This window comes from Clinocottus analis, unplaced genomic scaffold (genome assembly GCF_023055335.1).
Source record: "Clinocottus analis isolate CAN_PGR_092001 unplaced genomic scaffold, fCliAna1.0.p SCAF_28, whole genome shotgun sequence".
Taxonomy (NCBI): Eukaryota; Metazoa; Chordata; class Actinopteri; order Perciformes; family Cottidae; genus Clinocottus; species Clinocottus analis.
In genome coordinates this window covers 153,304-170,315 of record NW_027176020.1, presented here as the reverse complement: position 1 = coordinate 170,315, position 17,012 = coordinate 153,304, and the positions used below count along the sequence as shown (strand labels likewise).

General features: G+C 49.6%; 2 protein-coding genes across 2 annotated transcripts; both read right to left on the bottom strand.

Annotated features, from left to right (window-relative positions):
* Nucleotides 1–2,085: 2,085 nt before the first annotated feature.
* Nucleotides 2,086–8,389, bottom strand: vcam1b (vascular cell adhesion molecule 1b). The gene is made up of 9 exons (XM_068593026.1): nt 8,208–8,389; nt 7,069–7,371; nt 6,644–6,949; nt 5,145–5,414; nt 4,642–4,914; nt 3,657–3,959; nt 3,317–3,586; nt 2,472–2,732; nt 2,086–2,345 (listed from the first exon to the last, which is right to left on the bottom strand). The coding sequence occupies exons 1-9, from the start codon at nt 8,236–8,238 to the stop codon at nt 2,188–2,190; spliced, it is 2,175 nt and encodes a 724-aa protein (XP_068449127.1). The 5' UTR covers nt 8,239–8,389; the 3' UTR covers nt 2,086–2,187.
* Nucleotides 8,390–9,846: 1,457 nt separating this feature from the next.
* cdc14ab (cell division cycle 14Ab) lies at nt 9,847–15,959 on the bottom strand. The gene is made up of 16 exons (XM_068593098.1): nt 15,575–15,959; nt 15,175–15,265; nt 14,964–15,039; nt 14,418–14,510; nt 13,588–13,667; nt 13,154–13,220; nt 13,017–13,079; nt 12,456–12,543; nt 12,134–12,364; nt 11,861–11,999; nt 11,584–11,698; nt 11,317–11,411; nt 11,178–11,225; nt 10,567–10,689; nt 10,154–10,382; nt 9,847–9,973 (listed from the first exon to the last, which is right to left on the bottom strand). Exons 1-16 carry the CDS (start codon nt 15,666–15,668, stop codon nt 9,944–9,946), a joined length of 1,662 nt encoding a protein of 553 aa, XP_068449199.1. The 5' UTR covers nt 15,669–15,959; the 3' UTR covers nt 9,847–9,943.
* Between the last annotated feature and the right edge of the window lie 1,053 nt (nt 15,960–17,012).

The window sequence follows — 17,012 nt, the reverse complement described above, 5'->3', positions numbered from 1 at the left end:
TGAGCCAATGAGCTTTGGGTTGAGACCAAAAAACTAAAGATTGAATTAATTCACCCAGCAGCTTGTTTACAGCTCAGAGAGAGAGAGCCAGGAGGTAGACTGAACCAGGAAGTAGACTGAACCAGGAAGTAGACAATCTAAATTATTCCAAAAGGTGTATTATACAGAGAAGACTGGTAAGAGCGGGAAAGCGGTTCATAGAGCAGTCTGTGTGTTACTGCTTTATTGGTAATACAACACAGAAAAACAAACATGTATTTGTAATGATGCATCATGGCATTAAGAAACAAGACAAAATAAATATGTTTAATAAAAGAGTGAAAACAACGAGGTACCTTTCTTAAGGTACCTTAAAGGGACAGTTCGCGCTTCTTCTCTTGAAGGGACAGTTCACTCCTCTTTTCTTGTTGGTACGTGGTGGCCACCTGTAGGGATGTGGTGGCCACCTGTAGGGACGTGGTGGTCACCTGTAGGGACGTGGTGGCCACCTGTAGGGACTTGGTGGTCACCTGTAGGGACGTGGTGGTCACCTGTAGGGACGTGGTGGCCACCTGTAGGGACGTGGTGGCCACCTGTAGGGACGTGGTGGTCACCTGTAGGGACGTGGTGGCCACCTGTAGGGACGTGGTGGCCACATGTAGGGATGTGGTGGCCACTTGTAGGGACGTGGTGGTCACCTGTAGGGACGTGGTGGCCACCTGTAGGGACGTGGTGGCCACATGTAGGGATATGGTGGCCACTTGTAGGGACGTGGTGGCCACCTGTAGGGACGTGGTGGCCACTTGTAGGGACGTGGTGGTCACCTGTAGGGACGTGGTGATCACATGTAGGGACGTGGTGATCACCTGTAGGGACGTGGTGGTCACTTGTAGGGACGTGGTGGTCACCTGTAGGGACGTGGTGGCCACATGTAGGGACGTGGTGGCCACTTGTAGGGACGTGGTGGCCACATGTAGGGACGTGGTGGTCACCTGTAGGGACGTGGTGGCCACTTGTAGGGACGTGGTGGCCACTTGTAGGGACGTGGTGGTCACCTGTAGGGACGTGGTGGTCACCTGTAGGGACGTGGTGGCAACCTATAGGGACGTGGTGGCAACCTGTAGGGACGTGGTGGTCACCTGTAGGGACGTGGTGGTCACCTGTAGGGACGTGGTGGTCACCTGTAGGGACGTGGTGGTCACCTGTAGGGACGTGGTGGCCACATGTAGGGACGTGGTGGCCACTTGTAGGGACGTGGTGGTCACCTGTAGGGACGTGGTGGTCACCTGTAGGGACGTGGTGGCCACCTGTAGGGACGTGGTGGCCACATGTAGGGACGTGGTGGTCACATGTAGGGACGTGGTGGCCACCTGTAGGGACGTGGTGGCCACATGTAGGGACGTGGTGGTCACCTGTAGGGACGTGGTGGCCACTTGTAGGGACGTGGTGGTCACATGTAGGGACGTGGTGGCCACATGTAGGGACGTGGTGGCCACTTGTAGGGACGTGGTGGCCACTTGTAGGGACGTGGTGGCCACTTGTAGGGACGTGGTGGCCACTTGTAGGGACGTGGTGGTCACATGTAGGGACGTGGTGGCCACATGTAGGGACGTGGTGGCCACTTGTAGGGACGTGGTGGCCACTTGTAGGGACGTGGTGGTCACATGTAGGGACGTGGTGGCCACATGTAGGGACGTGGTGGCCACTTGTAGGGACGTGGTGGTCACATGTAGGGACGTGGTGGCCACTTGTAGGGACGTGGTGGTCACTTGTAGGGACGTGGTGGTCACTTGTAGGGACGTGGTGGTCACATGTAGGGACGTGGTGGCCACATGTAGGGACGTGGTGGCCACATGTAGGGACGTGGTGGCCACTTGTAGGGACGTGGTGGTCACCTGTAGGGACGTGGTGGTCACATGTAGGGACGTGGTGGCCACATGTAGGGACGTGGTGGCCACTTGTAGGGACGTGGTGGTCACATGTAGGGACGTGGTGGCCACTTGTAGGGACGTGGTGGTCACCTGTAGGGACGTGGTGGCCACTTGTAGGGACGTGGTGGTCACATGTAGGGACGTGGTGGCCACTTGTAGGGACGTGGTGGTCACCTGTAGGGACGTGGTGGCCACTTGTAGGGACGTGGTGGTCACCTGTAGGGACGTGGTGGTCACCTGTAGGGATGTCGTGGTCACCTGTCGGGACGAGGTGGCCTCAGGCGGACGGCGGGGCCGCCTGGGGCAGCTGGTAGAAGCCTTTCTTTCGGGCGCTCCTCAGGCGGTCCAGCAGCAGAGCGACGGCGGCGAGGCCGGCGGTGGCGCAGAGCACCGGGACGAAGACGGAGCTGAGACTCGGAGAAGAGCTGCTTCTCTCTGAGAGAACCGAGGGAGAAAGAAAAACCGGTGATGTTCTAGTGAAACTAAAACACTGTTTTGCATCAGATAGACAGAACCACTGGACTGGAGACTGAAAGGACCGGTCCCACTGGTCCCACTAACCTCTGACACTAATGCTAAAGACTTGGACCTGGTACCCGAGCCGGTTGGTCACGTTGACCCGGTACAGCCCGGAGTCTCCGGCCGTCACGTTGACCAGCAGGAAGGTGCCGTCAGGTGAATGCCGCTCCGTACCGCCGCTCAGCTTCTTCAGGACCGCGGCCGCTGGCGGGAAGCTGACGGTCTGGCAGCGGACGGTCACGGTTTGTCCCTCCTGGACCACCGTAGACGGCAGGATCAGGACTGTGGTGTTCCTCGGAGGAGCTGGACCCCAAGAGGCCAGAGGAGAGACACAACCATTACTCCTTTTGATCCTGCAGCACCAAGACGACTCGTGAACAACTTGTGTTTCATCATCAGAACATAACAGGGACATCTTTTATGAAACCATTTTATTTTGCTCAGAGAGACACTGAGCATAAGCTCCTCCTCTTTTATAGTTTGAACAGGAAACAAACCCAATGAAAGTGTGAAGCTGTTGACCTCTAACGCTTCACTTCCTGTTCTGATTTACGTTTATTTAAGTAAACACCACCTTCATGCTCCGCCCCCTCAGGTGACGAATCACCTAAACTCAGTGTATCTGAATCCACATAAGACTGAGAACTGGTCCACTTCCCTCCACTTCCCTCCACTTTCTTCCAATTCATCTGGTCTCCGTCAGCAGAAGGAGGCTCTGAGTGTCTGACACATTGCTCAACAGAGGAGTCAGAGGGTATTTCTGTCCCAGCATCATGTGAGGAGTGAGCGGTCGACCCTTCAGATAACATCCATCACAGCTATTCAGAGAAGAGAAGCAGCAGAGGAAGGGGAGGGAGTCGGACCCCCGAGTCCTTGCAGACCAGTACCTGAGACGGTGACGGACCTGGTGACCAGCTGGGATCCGTACTGGTTGGAGGCTTTACACTGGTAGTGGGCGGAGTCTTCCAGCTGGGCGGAGGAGAAGCTGAAGGAGAGCGAGGAGGAGGCGGAGTCAGTCCTCTGGAGCTCCACCCCCTTCCTCCTCAGCACCAGCAATGTGGGCGGAGCTCCATCTGAGCGGCAGGTCAGCGTAACCTGCTGGCCCTCCAGCACCTCCTCACCTGGACTCAGTGACAGGGCGGTTCTCCTGGGAGGATCTGCAACACAAACACCATGAGAACCTGAACCCGGTCTCCAGTCAGCGCCTCCGGTCTCCTCCACACTCACAGTGGACCTGCAGGGTCCTGTCGGTTCTCCTGGACCTCCACACGCCGCCGGCCTCCGTCAGCAGCTCGGCCCTGCAGCTCAGAACCCGTCGGTCCTCCTGGACCCGCAGCCGCAGCACAGACGAGACGTTCTGTGTGGAACCGGAGAACCCGAAGGACTCCGACATCAGCGTCACGTTCCCCGACAGCCATAGGAGCCGCATCCGATTGGCCCAGAGGACGCCGCTCACGTTACAGCGGAGCACCGCCTCCTGACCCAGCAGGACCAGACCGGGGTCCTGTAACACCGGATCAGACGGGAACGCTGGAGAAGAAACACCAGAGGTCACTTCGTCTCTGTAGCGGGGCGTTCAAGGACCCTCTGATTAAGATGACGCGTGACCTTCACTGATCTCTGTAAACATCAACGTTGGCTTTTAAAAGAGAGAAAGACAACAGGAAGTTCTAATCGTCTTAAACGTTTAATAGTTTTATGTTCAGTGTTAGCGTGTCTTCTGATAAAGTTTCAGTCAATGTTCCTGATTCAGTGTGTGTGTGTGTGTGTGTGTGTGTGTGTGTGTGTGTGTGTGTGTGTGTGTGTGTGTGTGCGTGTAGGAGGACACCGCTGTGTGCTAGTACAACTATGTGCGGGTCACTTCCTGTTGGGCAGCGCTGCTCTTCGTCCTCTTCAGACTGAAGAGCTCGTGGAAGGAAACCTCTCTGGGTCACATGGTACAGACACACGCTCTCTGATTGGCTGTCAGACATTTAGTCTCTCTAGAGATTAAAGATCAATGAAAGTTCAACTTCTGATGTTTCACTGGAAACTCTGGTTTTGAACGATCACATAAGTAATTAATGTGGAAATAAAACCTGTTAGTTATTTTTAATAGCAGTAATAATCAGTAATAACATTAATCTTTATTGTTGATAACGTGTCTAATAACACTAATAATCAGCTTCATTGGCTTCCCGCTCGCGGTGCAGCCTCAGGGTCTCAGACTCACAGTAGACCTGGACCTGTGCGGTTCTGGTCCTGGTGACGGAGTCGCACTCGGCCTCACAGCTGTATCCTCCCTCGTCCTGCAGGGACAGGTCCTGCAGGACGAGGGAGGACCGTCCGTCCTGCTCGGTCCCCCCGAGGACGACCCGGTTCTGCTGCGTCCTCCATGTGAAGCTGGGGGGGTGTAGACATCCGGAGGCTCCACAGGTCAGGACCAGACCTGAACCCCTCTCTGCTGTTGAGACCGCAGGACTCACCTCCACCTGCAGGGGGTGAGCTGACCGAACACACAACTTTAGACTGGATTCATCTGCAGTAGCTAACATTATCTTCTAACTTTAGCTTCTAACAATAGCTTCAAACAATAGCTTTAAATTAGCAAGTTGGCTAGCTAGCTAGCCCTCCATCTCTAAAGCTGTGTCCGCTTCAGAGCCTCAGAATGAAACTAAAAGTCACAATAAAATCAGAATGAAATAAGGATGATGAAACATTAGAGCAGACCAGTACCTGAGACGGTGACGGACCTGGTGACCAGCTGGGATCCGTACTGGTTGGAGGCTTCACACTGGTAGTGGGCGGAGTCTTCCAGCTGGATGGGGGAAAGGCTGAAGGAGAGCGAGGAGGAGGCGGGGTCAGTCCTCTGGAGCTCCGCCCCCTTCCTCCTCAGCACCAGCGCTGTGGACGGAGCTCCGTCTGAGCGGCAGGTCAGCGTAACCTGCTGGCCCTCCAGCACCTCCTCACCTGGACTCACTGAGAGGGAGGTGTTGGTGGGCGGAGCTGTGGGAGGAGGTGTGTCAGTCTAGACAGAGTTCACAGACATTCCGACCATTGGAGTTCCATGACTTTTCCATTTTTACCTGTGAGACAAAGGACAGTCCTGTAGGACAAAGGACTGTCCTGGAGGACAAAGGACAGTCCTGGAGGACAAAGGACATCCTGTAGGACAAAGGACATCCTGTAGGACAAAGGACATCTTGTAGGACAAAGGACATCCTGTAGGACAAAGGACATCCTGTAGGACAAAGGACTGTCCTGTAGGACAAAGGACATCCTGTAGGACAAAGGACATCCTGTAGGACAAAGCACTGTCCTGTAGGACAAAGGACTGTCCTGTAGGACAAAGGACATCCTGTAGGACAAAGGACATCCTGTAGGACAAAGGACATCTTGTAGGACAAAGGACATCCTGTAGGACAAAGGACTGTCCTGTAGGACAAAGGACATCCTGTAGGACAAAGGACTGTCCTGTAGGACAAAGGACATCCTGTAGGACAAATGACATCCTCTAGGACAAAGGACAGTCCTGTAGGACAAAGGACATCCTGTAGGACAAAGCACTGTCCTGTAGGACAAAGGACAGTCCTGTAGGACAAAGGACTGTCCTGTAGGACAAAGGACAGTCCTGTAGGACAAAGGACAGTCATGTAGGACAAAGGACTGTCCTGTAGGATAAAGGACATCCTGTAGGACAAAGGACATCATGTAGGACAAAGGACTGTCCTGTAGGACAAAGGACATCCTGTAGGATAAAGGACATCCTGTAGGACAAAGGACATTCTGTAGGACAAAGGACAGTCCTGTAGGACAAAGGACATCTTGTAGGACAAAGGACAGTCCTGTAGGACAAAGGACATCCTGTAGGATAAAGGACATCCTGTAGGACAAAGGACATCCTGTAGGACAAAGGACATCCTGTAGGATAAAGGACATCCTGTAGGATAAAGGACATCCTGTAGGACAAAGGACATCCTGTAGGACAAAGGACAGTCCTGTAGGACAAAGGACATCCTGTAGGACAAAGGACAGTCCTGTAGGACAAAGGACTGTCATGTAGGACAAAGGACACTTATGTAGGACAAAGGACAGTTATGTAGGACAAAGGACAGTCCAGGACAGTCCTTTAACACACAGGACTGTCCTTTGAGACAAAGGACAGTCCTGTGTGTTAAAGGACACCTGGAGGTAAACCCCTTGAGGGTCTGCAGTAAGGGCTCTGGAGGACTCACAGTGCAGGTGCAGGGGGACGGTGGTCTCTCGGGTCTGGTCCCCAGCTGGCAGGTCCTGCAGGTCCATGGTGGCCTTGCAGGTGATGTTTCCTCCAGAGTCCCGTTTCAGAGGTGTGAACGTGTACTCGGACCGGACCGAGCCAGATCCGGGATCTCCCATAATGCTCTGCAGCACGGCGTCGCCTCTGAGCCAGTCGAGGGTCAGCAGCTCAGCGGGGTACACGTCTAACACCTGGCAGGTGAGCGTAGACTCCGCCCCCAGACTCAGCTGGTTCTGGCCTCTGATCAGAGGGGCTGATGGGAAGGCTGCACCCAGAGAGAGAGAAGAGGACATTTCATCCTTCAGTTGATCAGTGGTGGACATGATGATGATGATGATGATGATGAAGTACCTTTAGAACCTGAGTAAAGGTGTGTGAACTCACAGTAAACCTGCAGGGAGGTGTGAATCTGCTGTTTCTCTGGTCCACAGCTGACCCGGCACAGCAGCGCTCCCTCGTGCTCCGGCCTCACCGGGTCAAAGGTCATCGTGGTCCAGGACCCATTGCCGCTGACGGGGGCCAGCAGCGGCTGGTCCCCCAGCGCGGTCCAGGAGGCGCTCGGCATGCTGGGACAGTCCTGGACCCCGCACACCAGCTGCTGCCGCTCCCCCAGCCTGAACAGAGGCCTTCTGGGAAACACCTCCACGCGGAGGCCCTGAACGCAGCACGAGGACATCAGCAGCACAGCTGGGGAAGTAAACAACAACAACAACAACATGTCTACGCTTTAGATCATCTAGAAACATGTCATGAATAACTGTGTGTGTGTATATAAATATATATATATATATATATATATATATATATATATATATATATATATATATATATATATATATAAATATATATATATATATATATACATATATATACATATATATATATATATATATATATACATACAGTTATTTATAACCTGTTCCCTGTGTGTTACCTGTGTGTTCCCTGTGTGTTCCCTGTGTGTTCCCTGTGTGTTCCCTGTGTGTTCCCTGTGTGTTACCTGTGTGTTCCCTGTGTGTTCCCTGTGTGTTACCTGTGTGTTACCTGTGTGTTCCCTGTGTGTTCCCTGTGTGTTCCCTGTGTGTTCCCTGTGTGTTCCCTGTGTGTTACCTGCTCCCTGACTGCTAGACCTAACCCTCTTTGTCCGCTGGGGTTTTTTCAGATAAGCGTCCTGCAGCTCAGAGCTCACAGGGTTCAGACCTGAAGGTTCTTTGCTGAATAACAACGCTCAGCTTGTATCTGCAGCTTGACGTGAACACAAAGACGTGTCAGGAACAGATCAAATAAATCCATGAGAGTTTCTCAACCTCTGGGTCGAGGACCTCGTTGAGTCAGCGGCTGTTTACCAACTCTGATCAACTGATTTAGGATCACTCACCTTTCCCTCTTCATTAAATGTGTTATTCATCAGAATAAAATGTCTAGACATCTAATTCAACATGAAGGTGAGAAAATGAAACACTGGTTGTAAAACTATAATATAGTATTAACATAAAAACACAAAGGAATACTACATGTACTACCTGCCAGAACAGAGATCCTGCAGACAGACATCTCACTCCTCCGAGGGTCCGAGCAGCAGAACGATGAAGAACAAAGCGGCTCCTTCCTGTCTCAGTTCAGCTGATCCTCTGATCCTCATCTGATCCTCATCTGATCCTCATCTGTCCATGTGAGCCTCAACGCATGCTGATGCCTCTTTCTGTGTCTCTCTCTCCTCCTCCTCCTCTCTCTCTTTCTGTGTCTCTCTCTCTTTCTGTCTCTCTCTCTCTCTCTCTCTCTCTTTCTCTCCTAGTGAGTCTACAGACCACAGCGCCCTCTGCAGGACGGACCTGAGACGTTCAAGTTGCTCTGCCTCTTTCATTCTCTTTCTTTCTCTTTCTGCCTCTTTTGTTCTCTTTACAGAACAAAACATGTTTTTTCTGTTTGATGAACTGATTCGTCGTTTCAGGATCAACTCAAATTATTTTGTTTAAATACCGTTTTTATTAATAACAGTTTAAACTGATGTGAAGCTTTTAGTCCGACAGTGCAGCCGTGAGGATGATGATGATGATGATGGTGATGATGAGGATGATGATGATGATGATGATGATCAGTGTGAGGACGACGTGGTCTTTTGACCGAAGGCTCTTTCTCTGTTGTGTCGAGTCGCCTGAAGGCAAGAGTTCAGACTCGTGACCGTTACCCAGAGTTCGTAGTGTCCGTTACCCAGAGTTCATAGTGTCCGTTACCCAGAGTTCATAGTGTCTGAACTTAAATGTTATCTCCGTCTTTAACACAAATATAAAAAACTGGAAAAAAGGCATCCATCAGAAAAGTACATTTATTTTCTGTCTCAGATAAAAACTTTAACAAATGACTTAAACATTAAAATACAGGAGTAACAGTTAAAGTTCTCATTAACATATGATCCATCAGGATGTGGTTCCCTACAAACTAAAAGCCCTTTTCGGCAGATTATGAGAATAAAGCTCCCGATAGCATCTTTAAGGCACTTTGAAGCCTGAGAAACCTTTTACGATCAATACGCTGAAACCATCAATATGTGGTTTGTTTCAATCAATTCATTTCCCAGGAGCTTTTATTTTGAAAAAGTTTGTGTTGTTTCCTCCCCAGGTCATAAAGGGTTAATGAAAGAACAGTCAGACGCCACGTCGGCGAGCCATCAGGAGCCACGATAACTGAGACCTGTTGTCAAACGCTCGTCTGTTCATCGCTTGCTTTACTCGCTGCTCCTCGAGGACTGACAGAATTCCCCTTTACTACATTTCCCCTGGTCAGTGAACACATCACTTTCACCGTTTTCCTGAGTTTTGGGGTCCTTTCTTCATCTTGAACATTATAATTATTGCTGTGAATCATGATGAACACAGACCAGTCACTGGTCAGAGACAGGAAGTCAATACTGTCGCATGATGCCGGAGGGTCGTGACCTCAGTTCATTAAAAAACATCTAAAGAAAAATATCTTCTTCGGACACAAATAAGAAATATAAAATCTGTCTTTAACTAAATATATCTTTTTCTGCCAAACAAGTGACTGTAGTTGATTATAATCATATTTACATCAGTAACAGGCAGCTCATTAACATATGGCTAATTAACATGTACATTATTAACATACTGCGAATTAACATATACATCATTAACATACCGCTCATTAGCATAATTCCACTCACTGCTGCTTTATTAGTTTCCCTTTCAGCGACCAACAAAGGGCATTGTGGGTAATGTGTCCTCAGGTGAGTTCTGTAGTTCTAGTACTTGATGTACTCCGACTGAAGAGACTGAAAGACAAATACAGAAGTTATATAACAGCTGTGTTCACACCTGGTCATGTGACTCTAGAACAGCTGCCACCTGGTCATGTGACTCTAGACCACTGATCTTCATGTATGAAGTAGTATTAGCGACGGTAATGATGTCAGAACAAGGAGAACCAATCAACAGAGAGGGGCGGGGCTTACAGGTATGGAGCGGCTCAGGTAGCGTCCTGACGGCCCCGGGCTCCTGTAGGGGCTGAAGTCCTGCGGGCCCGGCCTGGAGACCCCGTACGGACCGCTGTTGTTGTTGTTGTTCTCGTGCTGCCCGCCACGAGGGCCGTTACCATAGCGACTAAGAGGGGGTGGGGCCAGAGGAGACGGGAGGGAGGAGTCTTCAGTGTAGAGATCAGAGAGAGAGCTGGCCAACCGAGAGCTGACACACACACGCACACACACGCACACACACACACACACACACACACACACACACACACACACACACACACACACACACACACACACACACACACACACACACACACACACACACACACACACACACACGAGTCAGACAGGAAGTAGGGCGAGTCAAACAGGAAGTGAGCGGTAACACTGACCTCTTGATGTTGGAGGCCGTTGCTGACGGACTTCTGCCTATCCTCTTGGCGGCAGCAGAAGCAGAGGATGCTGGGAATTTGGAGGACTTGAGGGGGGAGGGGCCCTGCCCACCTATTGACCATCTAAACATGGAGACACATGAGCAACACGTGTATTTATTACTATTTATTATGATCAATACGTGTATTCATTATTGTTTACTATGATCAATACGTGTATTCATTATTGTTTACTATGATCAAAGCAACCGATGACAGAAACAACTTGTTGACTTTTCATTTCTTGATGAATCCATTAGTTTTTCATCCTGAATCAGAAACTACCAGGAGATGCTGCTCTGCTTCGTAACCACGTCGTCCTGCAGGTGTGTTAGCGTTAGTCATGCGCTACGTTCAGTTAGCATGCAGCTACGTTCAGTTAGCACGCAGCTACGTTCAGTTAGCACGCAGCTAAGTTCAGTTAGCACGCAGCTACGTTCAGTTAGCATGCAGCTAAGTTCTCGTTAACTGCGCGAGTGACACTACGGTGTGTTTCTCCATGTTTCAGGTCAGACGAGTTGCAGGTTCACTTCATTATATTCAGGATTTTGTAGAAAGTGAACAGAAGTTACCTGAGCGGCTGAGAGGCCGGCCTGCTGTGAGCCTTCACCTCCTGCGCTCTGAAACACACACCTCACTGATGAACACATGAACTATGACTCACAGTACACAACATGAACACATGAACATGAACACATGAGGTGGTGGTACCTGAGGGCTCCTGAGGGGGCGGGGCGTGCAGGACGCCGGCTCTTCAAGGCTCTCAGCTTGTCTCCCTGAGTCAAGACGCTGTCCACCGTCTCCACCTGCCACACACACACACACACACACACACACACACACACACACACACACCATGAGAGCTCTGTGTGTGTGTGTGTGTGTGTGTGTGTGTGTGTGTGTGTGTGTGTGTGTGTGTGTGTGTGTGTGTGTGTGTGTGTGTGTGAGTGAGTGAGTGAGTGAGTGTGTGAGTGAGACCTCGTCCAGAGTGAGGTCGTCCATGGTGGTGATGAGGTGATGAACCGCTCGCGCCTCCTGCTTTGCCTTCTGGGAACGCTGGCTGTCACCTAGCAACCAGAGCGCAGCCTGCTTCCTGTAAAGTATATTATTATTATTATTATTATTATATACATAATGTTATTACACATTTATTTTTATTCATACTATTGTGATCATTAGGGCCACACACACACACACACACACACACACACACACACACACACACACACACACACACACACACACACACACTTACTCCTGCAGGAAGTTCTGCTGCGGTCCGATCACAGAACCCGGCCGGCACACTCTGATCCACGCGATGGCCTCGGCGGCCGTGAAGCGGTATTGCTTCATCAGGTAACAGCCAATCAGAGAGCCCGTCCTGCCCAGACCAGCTGACAACACACACAGGCTTTTACTGACGCACATGTACTGCACAGGACAGGAAGCGGTTCTACTGCAGGACAGGAAGCGGTTCTACAGGACAGGAAGTGGTTGTACTACAGGAAGTGGTACTTCAGGTCCTCACCCTTGCAGTGGACGGCTACAGCGCCGTCCGTGCTCTCACAGATGTGCAGGAAGCGGCGTGTGATGATGTCACTGGGCGTGCTGCCGTCGAGGAAGAAGAGGTCGTGGTGGTCGAAGCCGGCGTCGGTGAAGCGCTTGGAGTCGTAGATCTTCTTGTTCAGACGGACGACGGTGGTCACGTTGTGTTTCCTGAAGTACGGGAAATACGCCTCGGGCGCGTGCAGCGGGTAACCTGCAGGGGGCGCAGCATCCACAGGTGTTCACCAGGAAGATACTCCTGAGAATCACGAGACATCTCCTCAGCGAGTCTCTCCGCAACGCACCGTTCTCCATCGTAGTTTTAGGATGAGGTCCGCTGAAGGCCAGGAACTTGCCCGGGACGATCCAGTTCAGATCTCCGTTCTCAACGCGCTGCAAACACACAGACGCGGGTTCAAGTCCCGCCAACAAGGTTCTACTAGTACGGGTAGGACTACTAGTACTACTAGTACGGGTAGGACTACTAGTACAGGTAGGACTACTAGTACTACTAGTACGGGTAGTACTACTCGTGTGGGTAGTACAACTAGTACTACTAATATGGGTAGTACTACTAGTACGGGTAATACTACTCGTGTGGTTAGTACTACTCGTACGGGTAGGGCTACTAGTACTACTAGTGGATAGTTCTACCTATATTACTACCTATACTAGTAGTACTAGTATGGGTAGTACTATTAGTACGGGTAGGACTACTAGTACAGGTAATACATGTAGGTCTACTATTATGAGTATTACAGATAATTCTGCTAGTTCGACTAGTACGGGTAGTTGTGGTAGTTCTACTAGTACGAGCAGTACTGGTAGTACCTCTAGTACCTGGTGCCAGTACTGTGATGTTTTACCTCGTAGTGTTCGTACTCGTCCACATCGAAGGTCTCAAAGTCGAAGAAGCCGTGCTGCAGAGCCTGAAACACAAACACACTGTGAGACGCTCAGCTGATGCATGATGTCATCTTGCAGCCAGCCAATCACAGCTCACCTTCCTGACGCCCTGCAGGCAGTCCAGGACCGTGAGGTTGAAGGTGCAACTCCCAAAGGAAGCGTCCCTGAAGAGACAGAGACCAGCTGATCAATGCACAGCTGATGTCACATGATATTCATCTCAAGTACTGATCTCTTGCTAAACCACACACACACCCCCCCCACACACACACACACACACACACACACACACACACACACACACACACACACACACACTTCAGTGACACACACACTTCAGTGACACATGTCTCTGTGATGTGTGAGGTTCTAAATATCTTCAGGGTGAGAGAACGGCTCAACATAAACTCTTCTAGAGGATATGTGTGTGTGTACAGGTACAATGAGGAGTAGTACTACAATGAGTATGACTACTACTACAATAGTAGTAGTACTACAAGAGAAGTAGTACTCCAGCAGTGGAGGACTCACCTGAAGGGCAGGTAGGAGGCGTTAGAACCAGACGTCAGAGCTCTATAAGCCTCTTCTGGGGTTTTCTTCAGGTAGATCACCTGATATACACACACACACACACACACACACACACACACACACACACACACACACACACACACAGGTAAACCGTCTTAAAGCTAAGCTAGGCTAGCGTCATACAACACACAGGTAAACCATCTTAAAGCTAAGCTAGGCTAGCGTCATACACCACACAGGTAAACCGTCTTAAAGCTAAGCTAGGCTAGCGTCATACATCACACAGGTAAACCGTCTTAAAGCTAAGCTAGGCAAGCGTCATACACCACACAGGTAAACCGTCTTAAAGCTAAGCTAGGCAAGCGTCATACACCACACAGGTAAACCGTCTTAAAGCTAAGCTAGGCAAGCGTCATACACCACACAGGTAAACCGTCTTAAAGCTAAGCTAGGCAAGCGTCATACATCACACAGGTAAACCGTTTTAAAGCTAGACTAGCATCATACATCACACAGGAACATGACAGTCAACACTAAGAGATTTTTAACTCCATTCTCAACATCTTTCTCCACTGGCTCCTCGTCTCACACCGATCAGTTACAAAATCCTTCTTCTCACAAAGCCATCCACGATAAGGCCACTCCCACCTTACTATCAGGCCCCTCCCACTTCACTATTAGGCCTCTCCCACCTCACTATCAAGCCCCTCCCACCTCACCACCTGCTCCACCACCTCTCTATCAGGCCCCTCCCACATGGGGTGACAGCACATGCCGTCTGAAAGCCCCGCCCCTCTGACCAATAGGAGCTCAGCGTGCTGATGACTCACCGCATAGCCTCCAATCAGCACGGCAGCGTTGGACCTCTTCCTCTGGTCGAAGCTGGTGTAGTGAACTATCCTCTTCCTGGTAAGAGTGAACGACTGAAGAGAGAAGTGACAGAGTGAATGGCATGTGATAGAGTGAATGAGATATGACAGTAAACGACCTGTGACAGAGTGAATGAGATATTACAGAGTGAATGGCATGTGACAGAGTGAATGAGATATGACAGTAAATGACCTGTGACAGAGTGAACTAGATATGACAGAGTGAATGACGTGTGACAGAGTGAATGAGATATGACAGTAAACAACCTGTGACAGAGTGAATGAGATATGACAGTAAACAACCTGTGACAGAGTGAATGAGATGACAGAGTGAATGACATGTGACAGAGTGAATGAGATATGACAGTAAACAACCTGTGACAGAGTGAATGAGATATGACAGAGTGAATGACATGTGACAGAGTGAATGACATGTGACAGAGTGAATGAGATATGACAGTAAACAACCTGTGACAGAGTGAATGACATGTGACATAGTGAACTAACCTTGAGCTTCTTGTTGAGTTTGCAGCAGTATCGGTACAACATGGCTAGATTCAGAGGACCAAAGTCAGCGTAGAAACTGAAACAGAGTACTGTGTATAAGTACTGTGGATAACTGTAGTAATGAGGTAAACGACTGGCTGCAGTGGAGCTCATGAACCATGCTGTTATGTTATTTCACATATTGATTATTGATCATTATCATCAGACTCACTTCTCGTAGAGGAACTCGTCGTCGGTGCAGAAGTAGTGCGTGTTGGCTGTGCTCTTGGGTCTGCTGCGCAGCGTGGAGAAGTACAGCCGCTCTGAGGACACAAGTACTGCTTCAGAGTACTGCTTTATACTGGGACCTTTAATGAAGGAAGTACCTGTACCTTTAAAAAAGGATGTACCTGTACCTTTAATAAAGGAAGCACTTGTACCTTTAACAAAGGACGTACTTGTACCTTTAATAAACAAAGTACTCGTACCTTTAATAAACAAAGTACTCGTACCTTTAATAAACAAAGTACTTGTACCTTTAATAAATGAAGTAATTGTACCTTTAATAAACAAAGTACTTGTACCTTTAATAAACAAAGTACTTGTACCTTTAATAAAGGAAGTACTTGTACCTTTAATAAACGGAGCTCCGCCCGGCTCGGACTCCTCCGTCATCCCGAACAGGACCGACAGGATCGGGGACTGTCTCACCCCTTCCAGCGTCATTGGTCCGTCTAATTCCTGGCCTGTCTCACCCCTTCCAGTTTCATGGGTCTGTCTAATTCCTGGCCTGGCTCACACAAACTTTTTAACAGCTAGCAGCTTAGGTAGCCGTTAGCCGGCTAACAGACAAGTGAGACTTCTTAAAAGTTTTAATAAACTTTATCCTCAGTTTCCCATCAGCCCCTGCGGCCGGATTCTTTTCTACCGTTTCCGTTGTTATTCCCTGGTTAGCATGTTAGATGGTTAGCATGTCCTCACGACGCTCCGAGAGTCTGAAGCTGAGATTCACCAAATCCCTCCTTAAGACACGTTCCCATAGCAACGAGGGCCGCGACAACAGCACCGCGGGCCAATCACAGGTCAGGACAGACCGTGCTGCCTTCAAGGTCCACTGGGAGAAACACATGATGAGGCGTTCAGGGTCCGACAGGAACAAAACCCTTAGAGGTTATATATATATATATATATATATATATATATATATATATATATATATATATATATATATATATATATATATATATATTTGTTTATTGTGGTACATTGTTGTATTATCACAACAATCTGCAACAAAATTTGATCTAATATTAAACTGAAGTTTTCTATACATGTACTAAAATGTGAAATAAAAGAAAATTAGGATATTTTTATTTAATAAGTTCCAGTTTATGGTTTCATTACATGAACTTTTGTAATGTGTGAGTCAAGTGAAGCGACTCTTGAAGGTAAAAAAATAATGATAATGAATGTAATTATTATTAATTCGTTATTGTTCCCAGAAATGAAAAATAGATGTTCATGTTGTTTTAATCATGTGTACATGTCCTCTTCCTGCTCTTCCTTGTCTTCCTCCGCTCTCAAGCCCTCAGGTCAGTTTACCTCTAGAGGCCGGACCCCGGAGGAGTCACATGACGGGAGATAACCTCCCCTGATTGGCTGGTTTGAAGAGGCTTCAGAGCTCTGGACTCGTCCTTTACTGGGTAGGATGTCACCATCTCACCTGCAATCAGAGAAATCCACACACGGTTTGGTCCTGGTCCGGGTCCTGGTCCGGGTCCTGGTCCGGGTCCTGGTCCGGGTCCTGGCTGGACCCTCCAGGCCCCGGCATCCGCCATGCTGCAGGGCGGCGAGCAGACTGCGAGGACTCAACAGGGCTGAGCCGAGGGGGTGTCAGGTGACCTGGGTCAGGTTGCTCCTGGTTCCAGAGGGGACAGAGGTGTGAGCTTACAGGGTCAGGTTTCACCCCCCCATCACCTGCTGCAGGTGAGCCAAGGGGAGAACCCGACACCACGGGGCTGACGTCATGGAAACAGGAAGGGGACCACAGGAAGACCAGGTCCAGCAGGA